A 19,308-nucleotide genomic window follows, 5' to 3' on the forward strand; every position below is an offset into this window, starting at 1 on the left:
GCTCGGCCAATCGGGCACGGCGACGAAACACACTACCGGGAGAATGAGTTTGGGGGGGTTTCCACCTATGCTCATTCCCCGGTCACGGGTATGGATGATCCCCCTGATAATTCCTCTAAATTTCATGGTACAGCACGAGATTTGGTCCATTCTCGCAATCGCCCTCCTGAACACCAATACCATGCCACTGGCAAACTCCCTAAATTGTCCTTCTCCACTTTTGATGGCACTGATCTCAAACTCTGGATTACTTGTGCTGAGGATTATTTCACTATGTACTCTGTTCACCCCTCTGTGTGGATCCAATGCTCTCGCATGCAATTCGTTGGCCCGGCCAAACGGTGGATCCAGTCTGTGACTGATGAGCTTAAGAACATGCAGTGGTCCGAGTTTTGCCAGGCTTTGCACGTTCGTTTTGATCGAGATCAGCATGAAATTCTTCTTCGCAAAATGAACCGCATCCACCAAATATCCTCAGTTCAAGACTATGTAGATCGTTTCGCTGAGCTTGTAGATCAGCTTAAAGCCTATGACTCCACAGCCAAATCCTTACCCCACATCACTCGCTTCATTGATGGCTTGCATTCTGAAATTCGTGTTGTACTTCTTGTTCAACGTCCTTCTTCGCTGGATACTGCGTATACGTTGGCTTTGTTGCAGGAAGAGGCAATGGAGTCTTCAAGACGTCGCGATTCCAGGCCTTGGAATCCAAAGGGAGGCTATTCGCGTGGGGATCGTTCAGGCGTGGTGGAACCTGACAAGCATGCTTCTGCCATGAAGCCCCTAGACAAGAAGTTGGCTGATCTCAAGGCTTACCATCGTGCTCGAGGACTCTGTGATCATTGTGGAGAAAAGTGGAGCCGTGATCACAAATGTGCAGCCAAGGTTGGTCTCAATGTTCTCGATGAATTGTATGCTTTGTTTTCTGATGACGCTACTGAAGAGCGATCCACACCGGAGGACGAAGAGGCTGGGACTGACGCACAGTGCTGCTGTTTGGCCGGGCTATCTTCAGCTGGCTCGCCTGGCCAAACTCTGCAATTCCGGGGCATTCTGCAGCAACGCCCGGTGTTGATTATGTTGGATTCAGGCAGTTCATCCTCCTTTATTAGTTCACAGTTGGTCTCACAGTTGTCTATTGCCCCTTCTCAGTGTGCCCCCTTTTCGGTCAGAGTAGCCAATGGAGCAGTCATGCAATGCTCTACAGTGGTGTCTGGTGCAGTCTGGAGCATCCATCAGTATCAGTTTGTACATGATCTCAAGGTCCTTCCACTTCCTCAGTATGACATCATTCTGGGCATGGATTGGCTGCAGTTATTCAGTCCTATGAAGGTTGACTGGAAGAATCAGTGGCTCTCAATTCCATATAGAGGCAAGAATGTTCGGCTCCATGGAGTGTCTGCTTCATCTGAAGAAGGTCCTTCCCAATATGTGCTCCAAGTCTTTAGTATGACTTCCTCGGACACTGAGCATTTTGCTGATATCTCTCCGCAAATCAGTCAACTTCTGGAGGAATTTCCTGATATTACCAAACCACCTGTGTCGTTGCCCCCCAAGCGCTACTGTGATCATGAGATTCCTCTGGTGGAAGGTGCCCGGCCGGTGAGTGTGCGGCCCTATCGCTACCCCCCTGCACTTAAGGATGAGATTGAGGCTCAGGTTGGCGCTATGTTACAGCAGGGCATTATTCAGCACAGTACTTTGCCTTTTAACTCGCCAGTCCTCCTTGTTCGTAAGTGAAAGAGCATCTAGGCCCTTAAGAGATTTCGGTGATTAATGACATTGTTGGTTACTATGACTAACGTGTGTTTTGCAGAGGCAAAGTCATAGGTAAGGTCATGGTAAATAAGTACTCGATGGACAGGGACGTACATGCCAACTTAATAGTGGAAATCGTTTCGGTTTTCAAAGGATGGATGGACATCGTCGAGACTAGACTAGGTCTAAGTGCCATATGGTGAAGAAGGGCACTTAGAGTAGTTTAGGACTTTGTTCTCTTTTGACCGTACTATTAAGAGGGGCTTTGATCTAGTAGCTTGACTTAGGCAAGGCTTTAGGTTTAGGTGTGGTGCACACTTGGTAAACCTAGCACTAGGCAGCTCAGAGATAGTCCTTAGATCAAGAGGAACAAACTTCGTGTTGGAGCGTTCACGTTTCGACGAAGTTTGGGTGCCCAAAGGGGCACCGGACGCTGCACCGGACGCTCTGTGAGTGCGTCCGGTGAGGTCCTTAGTAGTTGGAACAGGTTGGTGCTTAGGGTTAGGCACCGGACGCTGGCACCGGACGCACCGGGCAGCGTCCGGTCCCTTACCCAGGGAGCTTGCAAAGTTCCCCAGAGCACCGGACGCTAGCACCGGACGCACAGGGTAGCGTCCGGTCCCATGCGCAGGGAGCATGTAAGTTTTCCCTTTGCACCGGACGCTGCACCGGACGCTGCACCGGACGCTGAGAGTTAGCGTCCGGTGACCTGTCAGAGCGTAGTACAGTTAGCCGTTATGCAGCACCGGACGCTCGGTGCAGTGCGTCCGGTGCAACATAATGTGCGTCCGGTGACCCCGTTTTCAGTGGAAAACGGTTGGCCGACCTTTGGACTTCGTGGATAGTATTTATACTTCTCCACCTCGTCCATGAGAGCTCTCTTGCCCATTTGAACAATCAGAGAAACTTGTTGTGGAGCAAGAGAGTTGCAAGAGCCTAGAGAGGATTGAGATTGGAGTGATTTCTTGTGAGAATCCTTCTCTAGTGAGTTCCAAGAGTCAAGTGTGCATCCACCACTCTCTAGTGCCTTGTTTGGGTCAAGTGAGAGTTCTTTGCTTGTTACTCTTGGTGATCGCCATCACCTAGACGGTTCGGTGGTGATTGGAGACATGAAGATCACCCGAAGTTCGTGTGGGTGGCTCGTGTCAAGCTTGTGAGCGGTTTTGGGCGATTCACCGTGACGGAGTGTCGAAGAATCAGCCCGTAGAGAGCACTTGGTCCTTGCGCGGATCAAGGGGGAGCAAGACCCTTGCGCGGGTGCTCCAACGAGGACTAGTGGAGAGTGGCGACTCTCCGATACCTCGGCAAAACATCGCCGAGCATTTTCTTCCACTACTCCTTTACTTTCTAGCATTTACTTTGTGTTGTTACATTCTTAGAACTGCCATGCTAGAATAGGATTGGAACTAGGTTGCAAAACTTTTATTCGGTAGCTCTCTAAGTCTCACTAGGCACAAGGGGTTGAATTGGAGCTTATAGGTTGCTTAAATTTTTAGAGAAGCCCAATTCACCCCCCCTCTTGGGCATCTTGATCCTTTCAATTGGTATCAGAGCCTAGTGCTCATTATTTAGGCTTCACCGCCTAGAGAAAGATGTCTAACGGGGATGGACCGCCACCCATGTTCGATGGGGATGACTTCCCGTATTGGAAAATACGGATGGAGTCATACCTAGAGGCATGCGATACAAAGTGCCTAAAAGCCGTGACCGAAGGGTTTGCCCCTCCGGAAAGAGGCACCGCTCTTACTCCACAAGAGCAAGAAAACGAGAAGTGGAATGCAAAGGCCAAAAACCACATCTTTAGAGGTCTTTGCAAAGAGGTGTTCAACCGTGTTCGGAGTCACAAAACCGCCAATGAACTTTGGAAGGAACTTTGTGCGCTCCATGAGGGAACTAAGAGTGAACGCGAGGAACGGTATCACCTAGTGATGAACAAGCTTAATACTTTTGAAATGTTTCCTAAAGAAAATGCTAATGAAATGTATTCTCGCTTGAATGTCATTGTAGAGGAGCTAAATGGACTCGGGCTTACACAAATGAGTACGGCGGATGTAGCAAGGAAGATACTATGTGTGCTTCCCATTGAGAAATATGGGCACATAGTAACCGTGCTTCATCAAGGCGATCTTTCCACCGCTACACCAACCACCATATTGGGAAAGATCAATGCTCATGAGATGTACATGCACATGAATCCTCAAGATGGCTCCTCATCGGCCAAGAAAGAAAAGAAGGACTTGGCTCTCAAAGCTTCTCACAAGAGCAAAGCCAAGAAGATTGAAGTTGAGTCATCAACTTCAAGTGATGATGATGCATCTATTGCCCTCATGGTGAGAAGGACCACAAAAATGTTGAAGAAGCTCAACAAGAATGGAGTCAACTTTGACTCCAAGAAGAAGAAGTTCTTCACAAGTAGCAAGAGGAAGCCCATCTCCGAGATGGATTGCTACAACTGTGGTGAGCTTGGTCATCTTGCTCATCAATGTCCAAAGCCCAAGAAGGACAAGTACAAGAAGAAGAACAAAGAGCAAGATGACTCAAGTGATGACGAGAAAAATGACAAGAAGCAATACAAGAAGAAAGGTGGCAAGAAGAAGGAGCACTACAAGAAAAAGAATGGCAAGGCTTATATTGTTGGTGATTGGCTCACCGACATTGAAAGCTCAAGTGGTGATTCATCCGGCAATGAAAGTGATGATGAGAAGGTTGCCGCCATTGCCATTGATGCTCCATCACCATCATCTTCACCACCATCTACATCCTCTACACATCTATGCCTTATGGCTAAGGGTGACCGGAAGGTACAAAGTGAGGATGAGAGTAGTGAGAGTGATAGTGAATATGAATCACCTTCTTATGATGAACTTGTAAAATTGCTTAACAAATACACAAAAGTCATAAGAAAGACTAGATGTGAAAATGAAAAGCTTGAACTTGAAAATGAGACACTTCTAGCAAAGCTTAACCCTAGTGATGAGCTTAGAGAACAAAATGAGATCATGACCACTAAGCTCAAGGAGCTCAAACTCTCTCTAAAAGAGCTCAAAGAAAAACATGATAAACTTGAAAGTGTTCATGATGAGCTTATCACTAGATATAGAGCAATGAAAGAAGAACTAACAACTCTAAAAGCAAACTATGACAACCTAGAGATTGCCTATGAACTTGCAATTGATGAAACACATGTTGCTACTAACAATGTTGCTAAGCTTGATGTAGCCACATCTTGTGATGACTTACTTGTGGAGAGCACAAGCAAATGTGTTGATTGCAAGGGCAAGAAAGTGGTAGTGGCCGAGAACTCTGAGGACACTATCAAGCTCAAGGATGAAATTGTCATGCTCAAGAAAGAGTTGCAAGATCAAGCCAAGCATAAGACATTTGTGATTGAGTCACTTGATCAAGACAAGAAGCTTGCATATGAGAACAAGTTGCTTAAGGAAGAAAATCAATATCTTAAGCTTGGTTTGATGTATGACAAGCAAGAAGAAGATGAGACATTCATCTTGGATGAGTTAGCTAGCAACAATGACCCAATCATCAAGAAGCTAACTCAAGAGAACAACAAGCTCAAGAAAGAGAAGGAACACCTAACCATGGGGTTAGCAAAGTTCACTAAAGGGAAGGATCTTCAAAGTGAGCTTTTCATGAACACCGTCATGAAGATGGACAAAAGTGGGATTGGATATAAGGCTCATCAAACAAAGCTTATCAAATCTCTAGCCACTCATGATCAAGCAAGCAAGCCAAAGCCAAAGAGATGTTTTGAGTGTGGTCAAGAAGGACATTTTGCTCATGTGTGCAAGGCACCACTACCACCACCCTTGCCCAAGCATGCAAGACCATTTGCCTTCAATGCTCACTACATTGTAAGGAAAGACAAGAGTGGCAAGGTCAAGGTTAGCTTCATGGGGCCACCAAACAAGCAAAGGCCAAAGAAGATTTGGGTGCCAAAGCAACTAGTTGAGAAGGTCAAGGGCCCTAAGCAAATGTGGGTCCCTAAATCTCAAGCTTGATCTCTTGTGTGTAGGTGAACTACAAGACCGGTGGATCACATTGGGTAATTGATAGTGGTTGCACTCAACATATGACCGGAGATCCCCGGATGTTCACCTCTCTTGATGAAGATGTTGACAACCAAGAGAAGATCACATTTGGTGACAATTCAAAAGGGAAAGTCAAGGGTCTAGGAAAAGTTGCTATATCAAATGACAACTCCATCACCAATGTGCTCTATGTGCAATCTTTGAGTTTCAACTTGCTCTCGGTTGGACAACTTTGTGATCTTGGATTTGAATGCCTATTCAAGAAGAAGGAAGTAATTGTGACCAAGGAAGATGACAATGAAGTGATATTCAAAGGCTTCCGACACAACAACTTATATGTAGTTGATTTCTCATCAAATGAAGTTGATGTCAAAACTTGCTTGTTCACCAAAACTTCGCTTGGGTGGTTGTGGCATAGAAGGTTAGCACATGTTGGAATGGGCACACTCAAGAAGTTGATGAAGAAAGAATTGATTAGAGGCTTGAAGGATGTGACATTTGAAAAGGACAAGCTTTGTAGTGCATGTCAAGCGGGCAAACAAGTTGCAAATACTCATCCAACCAAAGCCTATCTCTCTACTTCAAGAGTGCTTGAGCTACTTCACATGGATTTGTTCGGACCAACCACATATGCTAGTCTTGGAGGCAACAAATATTGTTTGGTCATAGTTGATGATTACTCACGGTACACTTGGACATTCTTCTTGCAAGACAAGGCCGAAGTTGCATCAATATTCAAGAAATTTGCAAAGAATGCCCAAAATCAATTTGATGTGAAGATCAAGAAAATTAGAAGTGACAATGGCAAAGAGTTTGACAACACCAACATTGAAGAGTATTGTGATGAAGTGGGAATCAAGCATGAGTTCTCCTCAACTTACACACCACAACAAAATGGGGTTGTAGAAAGAAAGAACCGGACATTGATCACCTTGGCAAGAACAATGTTAGATGAGTACAACACTTCGGAGAAGATGTGGGCCGAGGCAATCAACACCGCATGCTATGCATCAAACCGGCTCTTTCCTCACAAGTTCCTAGAGAAGACACCATATGAGTTGCTCAATGGGAAGAAGCCCGATGTCTCATTCTTTAGAGTGTTTGGGTGCAAGTGCTACATATACAAGAAGCGCCAACACTTGGGAAAATTCCAAAGAAGATGTGACATTGGCTACTTGGTTGGCTATTCATCTAAGTCCAAAGCATATAGAGTTTTCAACCATGCCACAAAGATGGTTGAAGAAACATTTGATGTTGAATTTGATGAAACTAATGGCTCCCAAGGAGCAAGTGATAATCTTGATGATGTAGGTGGTGAACCATTGAGGGATGCCATGAAGAACATGCCGGTGGGAGACATCAAGCCAAAAGAAGATGATGATGATGTACAAATCATTGAGCGACCATCCACCTCACAAGGTCCACAAGATGAAGACAAGGATGTGAGAGATGCTCATGAAGACACCCAAGTCACTCATGAGCAATCGGTGGCACAAGCACAAGATGTTGATGCTCCCCAACCAACTCCTCAAGTGGCACCAAGAAGAACATCACATCTCCTCCAAGATCACTCTCAAGATCTCATCATCGGGAGTCCATCACGTGGTGTAACTACTCGTTCTAGACATGCTTTATTTATTGAACATCACGCCTTTGTGTCTCTTGAAGATGAACCAAAGACTATAGAGGAAGCTCTTCGTGATGCGGATTGGATCATGGCCATGCAAGAGGAGTTGAATAACTTCACTCGCAACCAAGTATGGACACTTGAAGAGCGACCCAAAGATGCAAGAGTGATTGGAACAAAGTGGGTCTTCCGCAACAAGAAGGATGATCAAGGCAAAGTGGTGCGCAACAAGGCAAGACTTGTAGCAAAAGGCTTTTCACAAGTGGAAGGTCTTGACTTCGGTGAAACCTTTGCACCGGTGGCAAGACTTGAAGCAATCCGTATCCTACTTGCATATGCATCTAGTCATGATATCAAGTTATTTCAAATGGATGTGAAAAGTGCTTTTTTAAATGGTTATATTAATGAGCTTGTCTATGTTGAGCAACCCCCCGGTTTTGAAGACCCTAGGTATCCCAAGCATGTCTACCGGTTGTCCAAGGCTCTCTATGGTCTCAAGCAAGCTCCTAGAGCGTGGTATGAGAGACTTAGGGACTTCCTCATTGAGAAGGGCTTCAAGATTGGGAAAGTTGACACAACACTCTTCACCAAGAAAATGAATGGGGAAATCTTCATTTGCCAAGTTTATGTTGATGATATTATTTTTGGATCTACTAATGAAGATTTTTGCAAGGAATTTGGTGATTTGATGTCCAAGGAGTTTGAGATGTCCATGATTGGCGAGCTATCCTTCTTCCTAGGATTTCAAGTTAAGCAAATGAAGGAAGGGGTCTTTATCTCTCAAGAGAAGTATACTCAAGATCTTCTCAAGAGATTCAAGATGATGGATTGCAAGCCAATCAAGACTCCCATGGCATCAAATGGGCATCTCGACTTGGATGAGGGAGGTAACCCTATTGACAAGACTCTCTATCGTTCCATGATAGGAAGTCTACTCTACCTCACCGCATCTAGGCCCGATATAATGTTTAGTGTGTGTATGTGTGCTAGGTATCAAGCAATGCCTATGGAATCTCACTTGATTGCGGTCAAGAGAATTCTTAGGTATCTAAAATACACACCTTGCCTAGGCTTGTGGTATCCCAAAGGTGCAAGATTCCAACTTGTAGGCTATTCCGATTCGGATTATGCCGGGTGCCGGATTGATAGAAAAAGCACATCCGGAGGGTGCCATTTCCTAGGTAGATCACTTGTCTCTTGGATGTCAAAGAAACAAAATAGTGTTGCCTTGTCAACGGCCGAGGCGGAATACATAGCCGCCGGTGCTTGTTGTGCACAAATACTCTATATGAAACAAACTTTGCTAGACTATGGAGTAGTGCTAGACAAAGTACCCTTGTTGTGTGACAACGAAAGTGCCGTAAAACTTGCAAACAACCCGGTTCAACACACCCGCACAAAACATATTGACATCCGCCACCACTTTCTTAGGGATCACGTTGCTAAAGGTGACATAACCCTAGAGAATGTGGGAACGGAAAATCAATTAGCGGATATCTTCACAAAACCCCTAGATGAAGCTAGGTTTTGTATGTTGAGAAATGAACTTAATGTGCTTGACATGTCTAACTTCACTAAAAGATAAAAAGTTGTGTGTTGAATCTTGTAAATAATTTTTGCTTTGCATATCATGCATGCTAAAACTAAAAATTCAACTTGCATGTAGGGCTTGTCTAACATGGTTAAGATAACCCCCTTGAGTGTGTGAAAAAGCTTAACCTTGGATCAAACTTGACAAGCATTAGTTTATTTTCAAGAATTGCACTACAACTCATTTCATATGCATTCTTGTTAGTTGATCTTTTCTTTTCGGTTATTTATTGAGCATCCGCTGTGTTTCGTCCATAGATAGGGGGAGCATTCCAAGCTCATTATGATTTAAGCCCCTAGCTTTATGTCCATACGATGCTCCTTGGTGATTTTCTCGAACTATTTTCTTAAAAAAAATCTACTAAGCCTATGGCTAATTATTTGTGAAAACTTGAGGGTTTGAGAGATGTCACTCATACCAGTTCCATTTGGTGTTTAGTTGTGTGCTTTTGAAGATGGAACTTGGTTGGGTCAAAGTCGGGCGTGGAGCTTAGTTGAAAAAGTGCTCAGAGGAGCACCGGACGATGCACCGGACGCTGCCTCTGAGCGTCCGGTGCGGTGCAGTGCGCCAGACTGCACTCACCGGACGCAGGAACAATATCCCTGTTGCGTCCGGTGAAGTGCGTCCGGTGCTCACCAGGCGTCACCTGAAGCACCGGACGCTAAAGCCAGCGTCCGGTGCCCATCGTCCGGTGCGATGCCAAAATGCAAACCTCTCTGCGCATGTGTCCGGTGGTCACCGGACGCGTCCGGTGCAACATAAAGAGCGTCCGGTGACCCCGCGGCGGGCGGATATAACCCGCGCCCAGGGGTTTCTCGCGGCCGGTTCTTTTCCTCTCCGTTCTCTGGCCGCGCCCGCGTCCTCGCCCTGCCCTAGCGCCGCCGCTGCCGTCGATTCCCGGCCCTCCGCGGCGCCCTTGGAATCTTCCCTCGCGCCAGATCCGCTAAGGGAATCCCCCCTTTCCCTCTCCTCGCCAGTGCTCTTCTCTCCTCGAAGAGTTAGGGTTTGGGGTAAGATTCTTGGACCTCGCCCTCAAAGTGTTTGTTTTATCGTATGAATAGATTAGATTGTTGTTTTCAACAGCGATTTGATTTGTTCTATCTCTATAGCACCTTGAGGAGTGGCTTGGAGGTCTCCGGAAGTTTCCGATCGTGTCATCTCCTTCGGAACGCGTCCAGTCTTCGGATCGTAAGCCTTCGAGCCCTAATCTTATTTTTTCTTGGGATCCATAGGTTTATCTCATCTCTAGTCGGTATATTTACTTATATAGACCTTTTCTTGTCAATTCTCTGCAGTACATTGTTCTCCATTGCCGGTCAGTTGCTTGTCGGACACTTGAGTTGCTATGGCTCGCACCAAGAACGTCAGTGGACCGACAGCTAGCTCAGGAGGTTCCCCAGGAGGTGATGGTGGAGGTGATCCTCCCCGTCGCTTCTCAGCGGCAGAGAAAGGCAAAGGAAAGAAGCTAGCCACCAAGAAGCGGAAGGCCAGTGATAGAGATGCAGAGGTCGCAGAGGCAGTTGCAGCAGCAGCCGAGGCAGCCGAGAGGGGTGGTCGTTCTGGTTCTCTGAGAATCGGGGATGATCTCACGCCACGTCAGAGGCGTGCAGTGCTTGAGGCAGAGGCTTTCCATGGATCCCCTCCAGGGACCGTGACGATTGGAGGACAGAGGGTTAGACTTGTGGTTAGGGATCCGGCTCAGGAGGGTACGGACACAGAGACGGAGACCCAGGCAGAGGGTCCAGCAGAGGGACAGGAGCAGGAGCTGCCACTGAGGAGGTCGACGCGTGCTCGTACTCAGGCCACTTCCCGGACTGGTACGCAGGGACAGTCCGCCCCCACAGCTCGAGCCACTCCGGCTAGAGGCACTCCAGCTTCCCGCCAGAGGCCAGTCAGGGTTCACAGGGATCTCACCCTTGTGTCAGCCAGAGAGATCCAGCAGCTGCGGTTCGTTCCCTTTCCGACTTGGTTTCCAGCTGCCAGGGATCCCAGAGCCGGTGCCCGCTTCTACACCATAGTCCAGGAGGACATTCACGAGGCATTGGTTCGCTCTCAGTCACAGTTTAGAGAGCACAGGGTGATTGACCTGGAGATTCTCGGGAACGTGGTCGGGGCAGATATCCGTCAGTATTTTACTTACCTCCATGGCCTCCCAGAGCTGCTAGCGCTTCCAGGTACTTATTGCGAGCAGTGGGTCAGAGAGTTCTATGCGTCAGTGTGGATTTCTCCAGATCACACCTATATCCACTACGCACTGGCCGGGACAGACTACAGAGTGACAGCTCAGAGGGCTAGAGAGGTGCTTGGACTGCAAGCCTCTCCCACCAGGATTCACCAGCTGTGCTACGGGAACGTGGATCCTCCTCGTCGTCCTCACGGTGGTGAGATACCACCAGTTGACTTCGTGGCTCCATGCTTCCGTGCACCCTTTGGGGAGGGCTCCAGCAGGACAGTGGCAGATTTGACACGCCCAGCCAGGATCCTCGACTTTGTGTTGAGGAAGACTCTTCTTCCCAGGACAGGCTACAGAGACGGTTTCACTCGTATGCAGCAGTGGCTTGTCGCTCATCTGATCTCGCAGACAGAGTTTGACTTGTGGGATCTCATTGTCTCAGAGATAGAGGACACCATTTCAGAGAGCTTCAGGGGCCGGCGTCAGTTGCCCTACGCACATTGGATCACCCTACTTATACTCCGTGGTAGGCCACTGCCCCTGCCAGCTCACTTGCAGAGGGAGTTGACAGAGTCCGACACCGTCTTCCCCCACTACGACCCCCGACAGATGCTGAGAGCGCACCACGACCTCAGAGGTGCTCCTCCTCCTCGTGCTCCACGTAGACCGGTGCCCCCACCTTCTCCTAGGGGCACCCGCAGTACAGCGACAGTTGCGGAGACAGAGGAGCAGCAGGATACAGCTATTGGCGCGTTTGCAGATGCAGAGGCAGAGGGCGAGTTTGACTTCGCCTCAGACAGTTCCGATGATGACTATCAGACGCCAGTACCTGACCTTCCTCCCAGAGCTCATGATCACGAGGCAGGTGGTTCTTCGAGTGCTTCAGACCCTGCCCTGCTTGCTATCTTGGAGGGTATGAGGGCAGATCAGCGCCGTGCAGCTGAGGAGCAGGCGAGGCACGACAGGGATCAGGCTGCCATTAATGCAGCCATGCAGGCCAGACAGGATGAGCTCCAGCGTCAGCTTCTCACCTTTCAGGAGCAGCAGCTTGCTTTCCAGGCCCAGCAGACAGCGATGATGGCCGCTCTCATGGCCGCCTCCGGGATTCAGCTACCGCAGATACAGCTTCCCGGCACGTCGTCAGTCAGACCCCCTACTCCTGTGCCTCAGACTCAGAGCCCGTCTCAGCAGCCGCTCCAGCTACCCGCTCAGAGTCAGCCGTTCACGACGCCACAGCACCAGGTCTCTCAGGGTGCTATCTCTTCAGGCTTTGAGCAGGTACCGCAGTTTACCCCTCTCCGCTCAGGCTTCACCCCTCAGTCAGCTTCAGCGTCACAGCTTGTGTGGGACTCACAGACAGATCCGCACCTCAGCTTCACCTACAGTGCTCTGACTGGTGACCCTACGCCTCCTCCTCTGCAGGCCCCTGCAGTCTTTACGGCGCCAGTCACCACTACAGAGCTTCTGTCGTCGTCCGTAGCGTCGTCCGAGCAGCTTGCACCATCTTCTACCGTACCAGCTATGACAGCTACAGCGACCGAGTCCGTGCCAGCTTCGTCAGCCGGACTCGAGCAGCCAGCACAGCCTGTGACAGCGCCAGAGCAGACCCGGACCGCTTCTCCAGCACCTGCAGTTTCAGAGGGTCACTCCACCTCTTCCGCCTCGACGGCCGACAGTTCAGATGATGCAGCTCGTTTCGTGGCCGCGCCGAGGGACTCTACAGCTCCGCCTCCTCCACCGTCTTCTTAGGCTTTTGGCGCTTGATGCCAAAGGGGGAGAGAGTGCGTGTATGAGAGAGTTAGGGAGTTAGGGGGAGCTAGCTAGAGAGGGAGGAGTTTATTATTTTGAGATACTTTCTATGTGTGCTACTTCATCATGCATCATGTTTACCTTTATGCATTGCACTTGTGTGAGATACTATGGCTTATGCGACATGATTTGCGCTTAATGTGATATTCTATTGTCATGTGTTTTGGCTCATATTATCTTTGCTTCCGCGTTTCTACTCCGATGTATCTATGAGCCTTATGTTTTTATCCTGTTGTATATCACTCACATATTTGGATGCAGGGTATTTGATTTGGTTGATATAAGCATGACTTATTTCTTTGTTCTTATTGTATCATGCTTATTAAAACCAAGTCACTTTGAAAACCTCAACTCTTTTCATACTCGAGGTTGTCATCAATCACCAAAAAGAGGGAGATTGAAAGAGCATCTAGGCCCTTAAGAGATTTCGGTGATTAATGACATTGTTGGTTACTATGACTAACGTGTGTTTTGCAGAGGCAAAGTCATAGGTAAGGTCATGGTAAATAAGTACTCGATGGACAGGGACGTACATGCCAACTTAATAGTGGAAATCGTTTCGGTTTTCAAAGGATGGATGGACATCGTCGAGACTAGACTAGGTCTAAGTGCCATATGGTGAAGAAGGGCACTTAGAGTAGTTTAGGACTTTGTTCTCTTTTGACCGTACTATTAAGAGGGGCTTTGATCTAGTAGCTTGACTTAGGCAAGGCTTTAGGTTTAGGTGTGGTGCACACTTGGTAAACCTAGCACTAGGCAGCTCAGAGATAGTCCTTAGATCGAGAGGAACAAACTTCGTGTTGGAGCGTTCACGTTTCGACGAAGTTTGGGTGCCCAAAGGGGCACCGGACGCTGCACCGGACGCTCTGTGAGTGCGTCCGGTGAGGTCCTTAGTAGTTGGAACAGGTTGGTGCTTAGGGTTAGGCACCGGACGCTGGCACCGGACGCACCGGGCAGCGTCCGGTCCCTTACCCAGGGAGCTTGCAAAGTTCCCCAGAGCACCGGACGCTAGCACCGGACGCACAGGGTAGCGTCCGGTCCCATGCGCAGGGAGCATGTAAGTTTTCCCTTTGCACCGGACGCTGCACCGGACGCTGCACCGGACGCTGAGAGTTAGCGTCCGGTGACCTGTCAGAGCGTAGTACAGTTAGCCGTTATGCAGCACCGGACGCTCGGTGCAGTGCGTCCGGTGCAACATAATGTGCGTCCGGTGACCCCGTTTTCAGTGGAAAACGGTTGGCCGACCTTTGGACTTCGTGGATAGTATTTATACTTCTCCACCTCGTCCATGAGAGCTCTCTTGCCCATTTGAACAATCAGAGAAACTTGTTGTGGAGCAAGAGAGTTGCAAGAGCCTAGAGAGGATTGAGATTGGAGTGATTTCTTGTGAGAATCCTTCTCTAGTGAGTTCCAAGAGTCAAGTGTGCATCCACCACTCTCTAGTGCCTTGTTTGGGTCAAGTGAGAGTTCTTTGCTTGTTACTCTTGGTGATCGCCATCACCTAGACGGTTCGGTGGTGATTGGAGACACGAAGATCACCCGAAGTTCGTGTGGGTGGCTCGTGTCAAGCTTGTGAGCGGTTTTGGGCGATTCACCGCGACGGAGTGTCGAAGAATCAGCCCGTAGAGAGCACTTGGTCCTTGCGCGGATCAAGGGGGAGCAAGACCCTTGCGCGGGTGCTCCAACGAGGACTAGTGGAGAGTGGCGACTCTCCGATACCTCGGCAAAACATCGCCGAGCATTTTCTTCCACTACTCCTTTACTTTCTAGCATTTACTTTGTGTTGTTACATTCTTAGAACTGCCATGCTAGAATAGGATTGGAACTAGGTTGCAAAACTTTTATTCGGTAGCTCTCTAAGTCTCACTAGGCACAAGGGGTTGAATTGGAGCTTATAGGTTGCTTAAATTTTTAGAGAAGCCCAATTCACCCCCCCTCTTGGGCATCTTGATCCTTTCAGTAAGAAAGATGGCACTTGGCGTTTTTGTGTGGACTATAGATACCTGAATAATCTCACTGTCAAGACTGCCTTCCCAATTCCAGTGTTCGAACAGTTGATGGATGAGTTGGCAGGTGCCCGTTATTTCTCTACATTGGACCTTCTGTCAGGTTACCACCAGATCAGGCTCCGAGAAGGTGAAGAGTATAAAACAGCTTTCTCAACACATGTGGGTCACTATGAGTTCCGTGTGGTTGCTTTTGGACTCACAGGCGCACCAGGCACCTTTCAGGGCGCCATGAATATGACACTCCACCCCCTCCTAAGACGGTGTGTCATTGTCTTTTTTGATGACATACTCGTTTACAGCAAGACATGGGAAGAGCACCTCCAGCATCTTCGGCAGGTGTTCCAACTCTTGGCTCGGGATCAGTGGCACATCAAGCTTTCCAAATGCAAGTTTGGACAAACCAGCATAGCATATCTGGGGCACGTCATCAGTGAAAATGGGGTTGCCACAGATCCAGCAAAAATTGCTGCAGTCGTTTCTTGGCCAACTCCCTCTAACATCAAAGAGTTGAGAAGTTTCCTTGGGTTTGCTGGTTTCTACCGACGTTTCGTACAGCATTTTGCCATCATAGCAAAGCCCTTAACTGCTCTTCTGAAGAAGCACTCTCTGTTTCAGTGGACTTCTATCCATGATACTGCATTCATGACTCTAAAGAATGCCTTATGTGCGGCTCCTATCCTGAAACTGCCAGATTTTACTCGTCAGTTCTGCATTGAGACCGATGCTTCTAACAATGGGGTCGGTGCTGTACTCCTGCAAGATGGACATCCCTTAGCCTTCCTCAGTCGTGCTCTCGGTCCCAAAAACCAAGGTCTCTCCGCTTACGAGAAGGAATACATGGCCATTCTCATCGCCATAGAGCAGTGGCGTTCCTACTTGCAGTTGGGTGAATTCCTTATTTTCACTGACCAACGCAGCTTGGTACATTTATCTGACCAGAGGTTGCATACGACTTGGCAGCAGAAAGTTTTCACTAAGTTATTGGGCCTTCAATACCGAATAGTCTACAAGCCAGGAAATGAAAATCGGGTGGCGGATGCTCTCTCGCGCCGGGGTCACGAGTCTGAACTGCATGCAATATCTGCAGCAGTGCCCTTGTGGCTCGAGGAGATCAAGGATAGCTATGCAACGGACAGCAAGTGTCAGTCCTTACTATCCAAGTTGACTGTTTCTCCTGATGCTGACCCACATTTTAAGTTGCAACAGGGGCTGTTACGTTACAAAGGACGAATTTGGGTTGGTCCCAATGCAGTTCTGCAGCACAAAATCATTGAGGCTTTGCATGATTCACCTGTTGGAGGGCATTCTGGCATTCCTGCTTCTTACCACCGCATCAAGGGACTGTTTGCCTGGCCCGGGCTCAAACATGCTGTGCAACGTTTTGTTCAATCCTGTCCCACTTGCCAACAGGCTAAGCCAGACAGAGCAAAATACCCAGGCCTGCTCCAGCCCTTACCAGTGCCATCCATGGCTTGGCAAAGCATATCCATGGACTTTGTGGAAGGCTTACCCTCATCTGGCGGTAAGAATTGCATTCTGGTGGTGGTAGACCGGTTCTCCAAATATAGTCACTTCATTGCTTTAGCCCATCCATTTACTACGTTTCAAGTTGCCAAGTTGTTCATCAACAATGTGTACCGCCTGCATGGGCTGCCGTCTTCCATCGTCTCTGATCGTGATCGGGTATTCACTAGTCAGTTTTGGCAAGAGCTCTTTCGTCTAGCTGGTGTCTCCCTGAAGATGTCCTCGGCCTACCATCCACAAACAGATGGTCAGACGGAGCGAGTAAATCAGTGTCTGGAAACTTTCCTTCGATGCTTTGTCAGTTCTATCCCCACCAAATGGACTGACTGGATATACTTAGCAGAGTACTGGTACAACACCTCCTGGCATTCTTCTTTGGGTTATTCTCCGTTCTTCGTGTTATATGGTCACAACCCACGACACTTTGGCATTTCTGAAAAAGAAGCTGTCCATTCTCTGTCACTTGATGAGTGGCTCAAGGAGAAATCTTTGATGAATACACTTGTGCAGCAGCATCTAACTAGAGCCCAGAAACGGATGAAATCACAAGCTGACAAGTTCCGCTCCGAAAGACAGTTTGCAGTTGGGGACTGGGTCTACTTGAAGTTACAACCTTATGTGCAATCTTCCTTGGCCCCACGTGCTAACCAGAAACTAGCATTTAAATTCTTTGGTCCATTTCAGGTGGTGTCTCGGGTGGGTTCTGTGGCATACAAGCTGTTGCTTCCAGCGTCGTCCTCCATTCATCCCGTCTTCCATGTATCTCAACTCAAGACGGCCCTCCCTGCTGATTACACGGTGTCGCCACTTCCTCCGGATCTGGAAGGCCTTCAGATTCCAGAGAAGGTACTCCAACGTCGCATCCGCACGTCTGACAACACCGTTGTACCTCAAGTCCTCATTCAGTGGTCAAATCTTCCACGTTCACTGGCGTTGTGGGAAGACTTGGACGCACTGAAGCAGCGCTTTCCACGGGCTCCTGCTTGGGGACAAGCATCATCTCTTCGGGGGGAGAGTGTTAGCAACGATGGGGAACCAGGCGTGCCCGAGGAGGAAACCAGTACGACAAGGCCAAGACAAAGCGGTCGAACCAAACGTCCCAATGTGCTGATTAGCGGACCAGAGTGGGCGTGAGCCGTAGGCTAGCGCAGCTGCGTCTGCGGGCTCACACCAGGCGCAACGCCTGTATAAGACCTGAGACTCTCTCAAGGGAGGGAGATCAATCAAACACAGAACCGAATACTTGTAATATCCCTATTGCTACTTGCGTATCTGGTTTTCCCTCTACTGCTGTTCTTCCTAAACTCCCTTTCTTCCCAATTATCCCTACTCGATTCTATGCTGCAACTCTGATGCTAACACGGAGGGCGGAGGCACAGCTCAGCTTCAACTAAATCTCTGTCCGACGAAAATCTTCCTCATTGGCGACGCAGTGCTCTTCCTCGCCGATGCTGTTGTGGTCCGCCATGCTCTTGTCCTTGCTGCGCGGCTCTGCTCCGCCCTGTCCCGCTCCGGCATCGGCGCCTTGCTCGCCCCACCCTTACCTGGTGCCGGCGCAGCCTGCTTGCGCTCGCCCTCTACGCACACCGGCGAGGATGAAGAGACCAAGAAGACAACGTCGGTGAGTATTTTTGGCGCGATTTCCCCCCTTGCGCGCAGCTAGATCCGTGCGGCGTCGCCTCAAGACGACAGCTTCCTACAATGCGAAACTAGCCGTCGAGTTCGTCTGGGAGCACGAGCGCTCGCTGTCCTTTCGTGAAGCGACGGCTTCACTCTCTCTCCTCATTTACTGTAGCGAACTGAGGGGATTTTCGTAAAATTACCATCCGCAGACGACGGCCAGCATGCCCGTTGTACGTGCCCTAAGGGTCCGTATAGTTTGGTTGAAGTGGAATTTGATGCGCATGCTTATTGTGAGAAATAATAGCTACACGCATTTGCCTATAGCTTGCTTTGACACTAATCCAGTTCTGTTTCTTGCCATGGCCAACAGCTTCCAGTTCATAAAAAACTGAGCTCCCTTTCTCTCAGTTGGGATTGGGGGTCTGGTGCTCAATGATGGCTATGCTTTTGATTTTGTTTTGCTGGCCTCTTTTTTTCTACCTCTTTCTGAAATTACATTGTGCTTCTCCGTGTTCAGCGTTCCTTCAGTGTTGCCGCTATTGGTGGGCTGCTAAGCTTGATGCTGAGCTTTGTGATACCTTGATGTGTGCTGTGTTCTACATTATTTTTTTTTTGTCTTTTTAAGTGTAGTAGATTTTTGTTGATATCCAATTTGGTAAAATGGTAGTTCTTCAGATGAACTTCTCTGGATCTAAAAAAAATACTTTCAGATTGGCCGTCTTTTTAGCATGTGCCTAATCTTTTTTTGTTGCTACTGTATTTAGCTAGAGTTGTGAAGTTTTACTTCTGTCTGTACTAATGAAAAATTAGTAAAAACAAATATTCAGATGTATTTTTGCTCACTAGACTTTTGATAGTAGATTAATAGGTTTCTGTTTGTGTATTTTGAAGGTGACGGTGAGTGCAACCGAGTTTCTCGAGCGCAATGGCATAAGCCTTGGTGAGCCAGCTGGTCTTGATTCATTTTACCTTGTCCATCTTCTCTCACCCATTCCCATTTTGATTATTCATTTACTGCAGTTTGTTAATATGAGTCATGCCAATGTCATGTTTGGTTCGACAACGTTGTGCCTGCAATTATTACTATTGATCCTCAAAATTTAGGCATTAAGTTCTTATTACTTTGGTATTTCAATGGTAAAGGTTGT

The 19,308-nt window shown here is 48.3% G+C and overlaps 1 protein-coding gene across 1 annotated transcript; it reads left to right on the plus strand.

Annotated features, from left to right (window-relative positions):
- Nucleotides 58–17,841, plus strand: LOC110436896. Its single transcript, XM_021464586.1, has 2 exons — nt 58–885; nt 17,222–17,841. The coding sequence occupies exons 1-2, from the start codon at nt 91–93 to the stop codon at nt 17,669–17,671; spliced, it is 1,245 nt and encodes a 414-aa protein (XP_021320261.1). The 5' UTR covers nt 58–90; the 3' UTR covers nt 17,672–17,841.

Source organism: Sorghum bicolor, chromosome 7 (genome assembly GCF_000003195.3).
Source record: "Sorghum bicolor cultivar BTx623 chromosome 7, Sorghum_bicolor_NCBIv3, whole genome shotgun sequence".
NCBI lineage: Eukaryota > Viridiplantae > Streptophyta > Magnoliopsida > Poales > Poaceae > Sorghum > Sorghum bicolor.